Source organism: Microcebus murinus, chromosome 19, assembly GCF_040939455.1.
Source record: "Microcebus murinus isolate Inina chromosome 19, M.murinus_Inina_mat1.0, whole genome shotgun sequence".
In the NCBI taxonomy this organism is placed as follows: domain Eukaryota; kingdom Metazoa; phylum Chordata; class Mammalia; order Primates; family Cheirogaleidae; genus Microcebus; species Microcebus murinus.
In genome coordinates this window covers 50,691,097-50,701,999 of record NC_134122.1, presented here as the reverse complement: position 1 = coordinate 50,701,999, position 10,903 = coordinate 50,691,097, and the positions used below count along the sequence as shown (strand labels likewise).

At 46.3% G+C, this 10,903-nt stretch overlaps 1 protein-coding gene across 1 annotated transcript; it reads left to right on the top strand.

Moving 5' to 3' along the window:
- Positions 1-3,387: 3,387 nt before the first annotated feature.
- C19H1orf202 (chromosome 19 C1orf202 homolog) lies at positions 3,388-4,252 on the top strand. Its single transcript, XM_075994890.1, has one exon. The coding sequence runs from the start codon at positions 3,632-3,634 to the stop codon at positions 4,004-4,006; it is 375 nt and encodes a 124-aa protein (XP_075851005.1). The 5' UTR covers positions 3,388-3,631; the 3' UTR covers positions 4,007-4,252.
- The last annotated feature ends 6,651 nt before the right edge of the window (positions 4,253-10,903 follow it).

Sequence of the window (10,903 nt, the reverse complement as noted above, 5' to 3'; positions counted from 1 at the left end):
GCCTATGACTTATTGCAAGGCCATACTGGTAATGTGGAATCAGGTCTGTATAACCTCAAAACTTATGGTCTTAAATATACTATTCTGCCTTTTTCTGGATTTTGGGGTACCATGAGCTATGTCCAAATCTGCCGTCACTTCTTTAAATTCCTGGGGAGGGGATGGAGGGTCCCATACCCCATTGTTTTGTAGGGTGAGCCCTTCTCAACTTGGCAGACTCTGGGTCTCTGGTGCTATTTGGGCACCTGGGCGAGGACAAGGTGGGCCTGGGAAGCCTGCTGTGGCTTGGGGTTACTGAATGTAGACAGTCCCCAGCTTCTAGACAGCTTTCGGCCCAGGGGATCTTCTGAGGGACGTGAAGGAAAATTCCCCCAACAGGTCTTTATGGGAGGGCACTGGATCGCCCCACGACCCTGGCAGGGTAACAAATAAAACTACAGGATGCCTAGTTCCATTCGAATTTCAGATCAACAAATATTTCTGTTTAGTATAAATAGGCCTATGTGGTATTTAGACTTGTATTAAGACATTATTTCTTGTTTATCTGACATGCAATTTCAACAGGGCATCCTGCATTTTTTCTGTCAGTCTTGGACCCAGGGTCCTCTGGGACCAGCCTGAGCAGCTGTGGATGGCGACAGGTGTCTGAAAGCTCAGATCTCCAAGTCGGGCCTGAGGCTCTGTCTCAGGCTGCCCAGACCTTCCCTGGTGGGGACAGTGGGTGGCCTGAGAGCAGTGGCAGACGCCCAGCTTGGCTGGAGAGGCACAGAGAGCGTCCACAGGAGGAACCTGTGCACGGAGGAGCTGAGCACTGGGGTGCCGAGGAAGTGCCTCCCAGTGTCTTGAGGTGGAATAAGAGAGGGGTTTGAAGCAAAGTAGAATGGGAGGCAAATGCCAGTCAGCCAGTGTAGCTATTTTCTAGGGCCACCACAATACAGTAGCACAGAATAGGTGCCTTAAACAGCTGACATTTTATTTTCTCACAGTTCTGGAGGCTGGAAGTCCAGGATCAAGGTGTCCACAGGGGTGACTTTTTCTGAGGCCTCTCTCCTTGACTTGTAGGTAGCTGTCCTCTTGCTGTGTCCTCACAGGCTCTGCCCGCTGTGTCTATGTCCTAACTCCCTCTAAGTGTAAGGACACCAGCCCAGCCTCATGCCCTCACTTTAACTTAATTGCCTCTTTAAAGGCCCTATCTCCAAATACACTCACATTCTGCGGGTCTGGGGTCAACATATGAACTAGGGGAGGGTACAATTTAGCCCATAATAGCCAGAGAAAGATTCGGGAAATGTGAAGTGGTTTGTACAAGAGACTAGCATCTGGGGACCTTGTACAAACCCATGCGGGCCAGGCTTGAATTACAGGTGAATCTAAGTCTGGATCTAACGTAATCACCCTCGGATCCCCTGGGAACTCGAGGGTACAACAGAAGCTTGTGAGGAGCCGTAAGACCATTTTCCACTTGTCTCCTATCTTCCTGGGAAGAGGTCATGAGTTCATCTCCTGTCACCTCTCAGGTTTGAGAAAGAAAAAAACAAACAAACTTTTTGTTTAAGGAATGTGAGCCCCTTTAAATGATTAGGCCCAGAGAAGCATTTAAAATATAATGGCAGTTACCTTTCACATCTTCTTGATCTAAATAATTATCTTTTGAAGCCACTTGCTATGTGGGCTCTAGACTAAGTAGCTATAAAACAACATACACAGGACACCATGACTCACACCCTATAGTTCAACAACGCGCAGCCAATCACTAACCAGTGTTAACTCTGTAGACCAGGGGTCCTCAAACTTTTTAAACAGGGGGCCAGCTCACCGTCCCTCAAGACCATTGGAGAGTGCGCACTGTGGGCCCTGGACGATTTGGCTGCTAAGCAAGACAGGCAGCTGAGGCAAAAACACTAGGAGGGCCGGATAAATGTGCTAGGTGGCCCATATGCAGCCCTGGCCCTTGGAGGTTAGTTTGAGGACGCCTGCTGTAGACCAGTGAGAATTCCTGTCAAACAACTCCTTGTCCCCTTTACCTTTAAAATCCTGCTTGTAACAAAGGCTGACAGAGCATTCCCCTAGGAGGTTTGGAAGTGTGTCCCAAGCACCTGTCTTTACTTTAGCTCAAGTAAACTCTTTAAATTGTATTTTGTGCCTCAGCCTCTTCCCTTTAGGTCCACAGGGGATTGGGGTTTGTAGGAGTGATGGTGGAGACAGATTATGGGAAGGTGAGGGAAGAAAATTGATGGTGAATAAAGGTAAGCAGATAAAAGTCTCTCAGTGATTAGTCTTGGAGTAGCTTTCTTCCTGGTACAGATGCTTTTACTAATGAAAAATTCCTTTATAAATGTAAATTTCCTTTACAAAAGAGAAAATGTGTACTTTACTTTAGGCAGTTGAGGGGAAGGTAAAGAGCTTTTCTTGCATTGGCTCCAAATAATCAATATGCCAAAGTGGCATATTTTGAGGTGACATTCTGAACCCCTTCATTAACTTTTAAAAGCTGTTATCTCAGGTAAATGATTTTAGCCCCCTAGGCTTCAGTTTTCTCAGTCAGCAAAATGGAAGTATCACTATACTTAGTAACCACTGCACTTCAGTTGTGAGGATTGTGTAATAATATTCACTGTGCACTTACTATGTGCCAACCACACGCTAAATGCTCCACATACATGTGATTATCTCATCTAATTTTCACAACCCTCTGAGGTAGGTTGTTGTCTTAATTTTACAGATGGATAAGCTGAAGCACTGAGAGGTTAAGCAACTTGCCCAAAGTTGAAGCTAGTAAATGTTGGAGCCATAACTCAAACTCAAGAGTACCCACTCCAGAGCCTGCTCACTTGTCAGTGGGCTACAAGATGAGAAAAGTTAAGCAAAATGTTAAGCAGAAGGCTTAGCACAAAGTAGATATGATAGATAGTAGCTATTATTATCACTTCAACTTTTCTTTACTTGAATTCGAGAAATTTGACAAGAGCAAAAGAAGGATACAAAGCAGGAAAAAAGGAGTTTTCTTTATTGTATTAGTATTTGCCAAATTTTCTTCAAAAATCTTATGTTTGCGATCTTGAAAAAAATATTGGGGGAAAAAAATCAATCATAACCCTACAAGGAAGAGAAGAGGCCTTTGGATGAGGCTGGATGAAGAAAATCAGATTTCGAAATCTTTCCCGAAACTCTGGTTCCCTACTCGCAGAAAAGTACAGAACACCCGAAAGCAGTTCACAAAATATAAACCACCGGGCAACACAAGCCTGAGCCTGCGACGCAAGCCTTGATCCGGTGGATGCCTGGTGTACTCGTGAACGAGGAAAGGCCCTTTCCTGCCCTTCTGAGGCCATGTCTGAAAACCACTCGACAGCGACTCGGGCCTACTGACCTAGGCACTGAGGAATTGTTTGAGTGTCCGGATTCTGGCGACTCCCCGGTGGCAGAGGGCGGAGGGCTCTGCCGGGCATTGTGGGGTCACCGTTCGGGTTTCCCTGGCAACCTAAACCGGTGAGGGAGGCCTTGGGGCACATTCCCCGGAGGAGGCCGCAGAGCGGGACGCGAGGGCCCCTCTGAGTCCTGGAGGCTGCCGAGCCCGGCAGCTCCCGACACTTGGGCCCCGGCGCGCTCCGAGAGGAGGCCCCCGCGCGGCATGGCGGACTTGCGGCCCGGCGGCGCCCGGCGCGGCGGCGCGCAGCACGGGCTGCTGGCGGAGGTGGCGCGCCTGCAGCCCGAGGCGGCCCGGCGGCGCGCGGGCGCGGGCGACGGCGGCTCCTGCTCCGGCTGCTGGTGCTGGCGGCGGCTGTTCCGGGGGGGCGCGGCCCGCGGCCCGCGCAGGAAGAAGGCCAAGCACGCGCGCTCGGGCAAGGCGGCCCCGGAGCGCGGCCTGTGGGGCCGCTCGAGCCTGCGGAGGCTGTTCCAGAGGCTGGCGACGTGGAGGCGGCGCTACCTGCGGCGCGGAGAGCGGCCCGAGCGGCTGGAGGAGATCCCGCTGCTGGTGCTGCAGCGCGCGCGGGGCGGCGACTAGGCCGCCACAGGCCGCCCGCAGGCACCGGCCGCCGCCGCCCCGTGCACTCTGAGCTTGGTTTTGTTTTGTATGAAAATAAACCCGTCACCGTATGAATGAAAGAAGGGATGGAGCCTAGGGGGTCGCGGTTGGAAGCCGAGGCCGTAGTGGAGTAAACCGGGTCGCTCCTCCCTGGCGCTCTGGCCGAGGGCCTGGGGCGGTGCTGGGCCGCCCTGCTCCCCCAGTCGCCGCTTCCCAAACGCCACAGGGGAGAGGGTGGCAGGTGCAGCGGTTTTCCATGTGTGCAATGCCCTTGGGATTTAAAAAAACTTTAAAGTGTGATGCTGAGCTCATCCCACACCGAACCGAGCGAAATGTACTTTTACCGTCTGTTCACCGGCATTTGTGAACCGGTTTAGGGGGGGCACGCGAGGAGTCTGAACACTAGTAGGAGTTAAAAGAACCAAGGGAGAGGACAGCAGGAGACTCCTGGGTGGGTCCTTAACCTCTCCATTTTAATCGTTATGCCCCCCTTCCGCCCCCATTAAGGATACTCTGGCTCTACCAGACTTGTGAGGATGAAAGTTAAGTAAACTAGTAGAAGTGAAAGTGCTCTAAGTACTGTACCCCTTAGAGGCAGTTATTGAACTGTTAGAATTGTCCTCCTCAGGCTATTCCCAGACCACTCTCCACACCTGCCCCCTTCCCTTACTGCCTCAGCCGCCAGGGCTGCCCTTTGCACTAGCCGGGCAGGAACGCAAGTTCTCCACCTGCTGCTGCTGCTGCTGCTGCAGTGGCCTTCGGGCGCCTGAAGCCTTCCAGTGAATCCCTGGGGACGGGGTGGGGGTGGGGGTGGGGGGGTGGAGGCTTCCGAGCATGGTAGGCGAGTGATGACTGATTTCCTGGGCAAGAACCTAAGAAGCTGAGAAAAGCAGAAGGAACAAGGTATAGGCCAGAAAGTTGGGGCCAGGAATGGAAACCCTACAGGACAGAGTTCTCTGTAATTCTATGACTTGGGGTTAGTTAAGTGTATTTTGTATTTTTATTACCTGCTTTATTCTTGCCATTGCCCAGATAGATTAAATTATTCTGTAGGTCTGTGATAGAGTAAGGTATTTGTATCAAAAAAGCCATTAAACCTCATAGCCAGCCCTATATTTATAAGGCATCCAAACCTGCCAATAGCTGACGGGGCCTAGGATCCCGTGATGCCTGCATTAAAAGCTGTCCTTAGGTAGCAGCCCAGTTGAGTCCTCTCTACTTGGAGAGGTTGAAGCTAAGAGGCAAAAACAAACAAACAAATAAAACCCACAACCCACTAGAAGAATACCAAATTTCTGAATCCTTCAGTACCAGAATAGAGCTGTGTTAAATAATGTGTAAAACATTCCAACTATTTAATGTTTCCTGGGTTTGTTTCAGAAAGAGCCAAACTAAAGCCCGGTTATTGATAATTCTCTGACCCTTAATTCGAATGTAGCTGTGCCATTGTGTTCTCTGACTATTCCATGGCTTCCACAGTACTTCCTCTTCGCTAGGCTAAGGAAATTGGCCTAGATTGAGTCTTAGTCTGTGTGGACCCGCCTCGGCCAACACACATCAGCTCTGTGTATAAGCACATGACATAATGTAAATGCTCAACGTAGAGAATTTATGAAGTGGTTTAATGTGTGTCCTCTTTCTTCCTAGTTTCACTCTTAGGTGTCCACACAAAGCCTTACATTTTTACTACTGCTGCCAGGCTTTGATTGGTTCCTCCTGGTTATTGATTATAATGCATCCCTCCTAGGCCAAGAGGAGAGTGGTAGCTTCTAGATTTGGTGGGTTGATATGCCGACAGATATCCCCACTAGTGCCCTGATTTAGCAGGTCCTTGGGTGCAGATGCTACGTCAGAGTGCTGGGATTGAGTACCTGCTGGTGTTCCCTCCCCTACTGTACCCCTACTCCAAGGCTAGGAATTTTATAGTATTTCATGTTGACAACTTTGATCTTTCAGGGCTGGAGTAGTACCAGCATGTGACTTGTTCCTATGTCTATCTTCTTTCTAGCAGAAAACAAATTGTTGTTTTTTTTTTTAAAGTGCCTCATTATCCAGCCCTTTTGGGTTGAGTGTTTTTTGGTGTAGATATTCCAGAAACATGACTCTTGGCCAGGTAAGTCAGGTTGAGTTTTTTGTGTTAATGAAGCTCGTTTAGTTGTCTCTTTTAGAGCCCTTTCTGTCTAGCCTCAGATTCCCTTTAAGCCTGTAGGTATTATAACTCTGCCTCAGAGTACTTCAAGGGGAAAACTATTTGTTGTTAGGAAACAGTGCTGAAAGGGGAGCTAAACTTTAGGCTCTGAGACAGCTCTGGGACAGGCCTCTGCCTCTGCCTCTTCTGAGCCTTGCTTCAGAGCTCCACACCAGGTCTGCCCCTCTTCCTCCATCACCGTTCATATGATAGCCAATCACCCAGTGTTCTCCCAGCCAGATCTGAGGGGCGTGGTCTGATTGACTTCGGTAATTACCACCATTGCCACTGGCGAAGCCAGGCTACTTCATGGGTGGACAGCCAGCCTGGAGTCTAGCTGCCTTTGCACAGGAGGCCCTACCTCTGGTCCAAACCTAGTTAAGAGAAGCCAAGAAACTCATGGCTGTCACTGTGTTTAATCCCTGAGGGGGTACCCAGAGAGGAGGAAGGTGTCCTCACCAATTCTGTACCCAGGATTCTATGAGATAGGGTTTCTAGAACTGCTTCTGCCCTAACAGGTGGCTTGGCCTTTCCTTCTCACTTTCCCTCTTTCTGTTTAACAATAAATCTTTTTCTTTAACTATAACAATGGCAACCTTACTCCCATGTTCATCTGCAGTTCTCAGGTGATCTGTGTATAGTCTTGTGAATTTGGCAGGGCCAGGAGTCTTAACTTCATTGTAAAATAAGAACTATGAGGCTCAGAGAGGTTGTACTAACTTCTAATGGAGAAACATGGATTTGGAAGTGTTTCAAGTCCAGCGTAGATCAGAAATGCTGTGATGCTAAAGGGCCTTTATAAATAGAAAAATGTTCTTAAGTTTCTGGTACATAGTTGGTATGCTTATTGAGTGAATGAACAAATGAAAGAATCTCGGAGAAATGGTAAACTTTCCTTCCTATGGAAAATGTCTTTCCAAAGGGAGAATGTCATCAACTTCAGAACTTTTTCTCAAATATCAGAGCTGCCATTGATGGCAGATTTTTCTTTTTCTTTCTTTTTAAAATGAGACAGGGTCTTGCTAGGTTGCTCAGGCTGGTCTCGAACTCCTGGGCTCAAGCTATCTTCCTACCTCAGCCTCCCGAGTAGCTGGGATTACAGGTGCTCACCACTGTACCCAATGAAGGCAGCTCTTTTTCTATTCTGTGTAGAGCAGGAAGATATCAAAGGCTATTCCATACAATTTGGGGAGCCCATTGACTCCACAGACAAAGTGAGGCAAATTGGTATAAGAGAAATTAATTTCCTTTTTCAATATGGTTTAAACTCCTGATCTTGAAGGAAGAAGAAAAGCAATGTCTGTGCTTAATTAAATAGATCCAGCGAGGCTGTGGCTGGAGATAAATAGCTCTGAGGAGCAGGATTCCAGCTCCCCACTGACCATGGGACCCACAGCCTGGCATGCCTGCACAGTCTGGTCTTGGGGGCCTGAAGGAATGGGCTGGTGAGGGACAGGGAGGCCCGTCCCACCTCACCCCCCAGCCTCTGCATGGTGCCGGACGTCAGCTTCGAGCAGGCCAGCACTGTGTGGGGGCCAGGTGCTGCTGCGAGCAGAGGGCAGCTCGTGCGGGAGTGGGGGAGTGGTAGGGGAAGATCCATGATGCTTGGCGAAGAGAACTTAAGAGATATGTTGCATTGCAGCAGTGGGTTAGGGTACTGCCCTTGAGAGGGAAGGGGAGGGGAGTATATCTGGGTTACTGCTGACGTGCCCAGCTCTGCCAGCAGGTCACTGTGCTTGCTCTGCCGCGGTGCCCCAAGGTATGCCCACAGGGCTAGATCCAAGAGGTGGGACAGCCTTCTGCCCCCAGGGGAGAGAGCTTTCACCTCCATAGTTAAATGTATTCCTAGGTGTTTTTCAATAGCTATTATAAATAGAATCGACCTCTCGATTTGGTTCTCAGATTGATTGTTATCAGTGTATAGAAATGGTACTGATTTTTGTATCCTGAAACTATACTGAATTCATTTAGCAAATGAATCATATTATTGGCAAACAGAGATAACTTGGTTTTCTCTTTTCTAATCTGGATGCCTTTTATATCTTTCTCTTGCCTAATTGCTCTGGCTGGAACTTCCAGTACTGTGTTGAATAGGAGTGGTCAAAGTGGGCATCCTTGTCTTGTTCCAGTTCTTAGGGGAAATGCTTTCAATTTTTCCTGTTCAATATGATGTTGGCTGTGGGTTTGTCATATATGGATTTTATTATTTTGAGGTATGTTTCTTCTATGCCTAGTTTTTTGAGGGTTTTTTTTTTTTAATCATGAAGTGATGCTGAATTTTATCATATGCTTTTTCTTCATCTATTGAGATGATCATATGGTTTTTGTTCTTAATTCTGTTTACGTGGCAGACCACATTTATTGATTTATGTATGTTGAGAGTGCTGCAAGTTGCAGGGCAGAGTCCCCAACAGGAGAAAGCCACGTAGAAAAAGAGCTCCAGAATTCTCCACAGGGGTACCCTTGAAACTTTGAATGTTAAGCTACAAGGGATAGGGTGAGACTCCATGAGTCTGAATAAGGAGTGAGCTGGAAGCTTTAAGCTGAACAATTTCCAGAGTTCCATGGAACAGAGATGTTCAAGCTCTGACCAGCCAGGCTAGAAAGGCCTTGTTGATCACATGGGTTATTCAGTAGAGATTCTCGAAGGGTCACACCTAAACTATCCCTAGAACTAAGGCTATGAGAAACCTGCCTCAGCTTAGAAACCTGCCACAGCTTACAAACAAGCCTCAGAAAGATTAAGCTGATCTGTAAATAATTTAACTGATAACCAGAAAAAAGCCCAACATCTTGTAAAATCCAGACACTCTGCAATGTAACATTTGAAATACATAGCATCCATTCAAAAATTACTATATTTATCAATAAGTAGAAAAACATGACCCATAACCATAGTAATGGACACCATCTATACTGAAACACACAAAAAAGACAACAAAGCACCAATGAGTTGTGAGCCTTGAGACAATATCAAGCAGTCTAACATATGTGTAATGGACTTTCAGAAGAAGAGAAGGAGAGGAGGGGCAACAGTGCAGAAAATGAATTAGAATAAAGAATAATGGAAATAGTAAACATGTGGGTAGATATAAGATTTTTTTTAGCTTTAGAATGAAATTTGAAATTTGAGTTTCTTTAAAAGATAGCAGACTATTTAAAGCAAAAACAATGACCAGGTATCATGTGATTTATAACATGTGTAGAAGTAAAATGTATGACAACAATAATAAAAAGAATGGGAGAGAGGAAATTAAAGTATACCATTTTAAGGTTCTAACAACATGCATGAACGTAGACAATAATAAGCTAATGATGCATACTGTAAATCATGAGCTACCACTAATATAACCAACAAAGACATATAATTAAGTAGATATAATAAAACACTATACTGAATCTAAAAGAATGTAGGAAAAGAGTAAAAATTTGGGAGAAGTGGGAAAAAATAGCAAAGTGGTAGATTTAGACTCAAATGTATTGATAATTACATTCCATGTAAATGTCCAAGAACTCCAACTAAAAGGCAGAGGTTGTTAGACTGGGATAAAAATGCGGGTTCCAAGTATGCTGTATATAAAAAAAATCTACTTTATATATAATGACACACAGAGGTTGAAAATTATCAGCTGGGGATGGTAATGCATTCCTGTAGTCCCAGCTGAGCTGGTCTGAGGTAAAGGGACTGCTTGACCCCAGGAGTTTGAGGTTGTTGTGAGATATGATGACGCCACTGCACTCCAGCCTGGGCAACAGCGCAAGACTCTGTCTCAAAAAAAAACAAAACAAAACAAAAAAAAACAAAACAGGCCGGGCGTGGTGGCTCACGCCTGTAATCCTAGCACTTTGGGAGGCCGAGGCGGGCGGATTGCTCAAGGTCAGGAGTTCAAAACCAGCCTGAGCGAGACCCCGTCTCTACCAAAAATAGAAATTAATTAATTGACCAACTAAAAATATATATATACAAAAAATTAGCCGGGCATGGTGGCGCATGCCTGTAGTCCCAGCTACTCGGGAGGCTGAGGCAGTAGGATCGCTGAGCCCTGGAGATTGAGGTTGCTGTGAGCCAGGCTGACGCCACGGCACTCACTCTAGCCTGGGCAACAAAGTGAGACTCTGTCTCAAAAAAAAAAAAAAAAAAAAAAGGAAATATGATTAAACACAAATCATAAGTTTGTATGGAATGGCTATATTAATATCAGACAAAGTAGAGATCAGAACAGGAATACAACTAAGGATAAAAAATATTTTCATAATAATAAAAGGGTCAATTTGTCAAGACACAATTCTAAATGTTGTAGGCATCCAAAAACAGAGCTTCAAACTACATGAAGCAAAAGGTGACAAAAACTTGAATGCTGAAAACATTCCCTTTAAGATCAAGGCAACACTGCTTGGGAGATCTTAACCAAAGGAATAGATAACTTAAAAAATATTTTTTTTAAAATCTGAATTTGAAAGGAAGAAACAGAACTATCATTATTTGCAGATGATACAGCTTTCTTTTTTTTTTTTTTTTTTTTTTTTTTTTTTTTTTTTGAGACAGAGTCTCGCTTTGTTGCCCAGGCTAGAGTGAGTGCCGTGGCGTCAGCCTAGCTCACAGCAACCTCAAACTCCTGGGCTCCAGTGATCCTTCTGCCTCAGCCTCCCGGGTAGCTGGGACTACAGGCATGCGCCACCATGCCCGG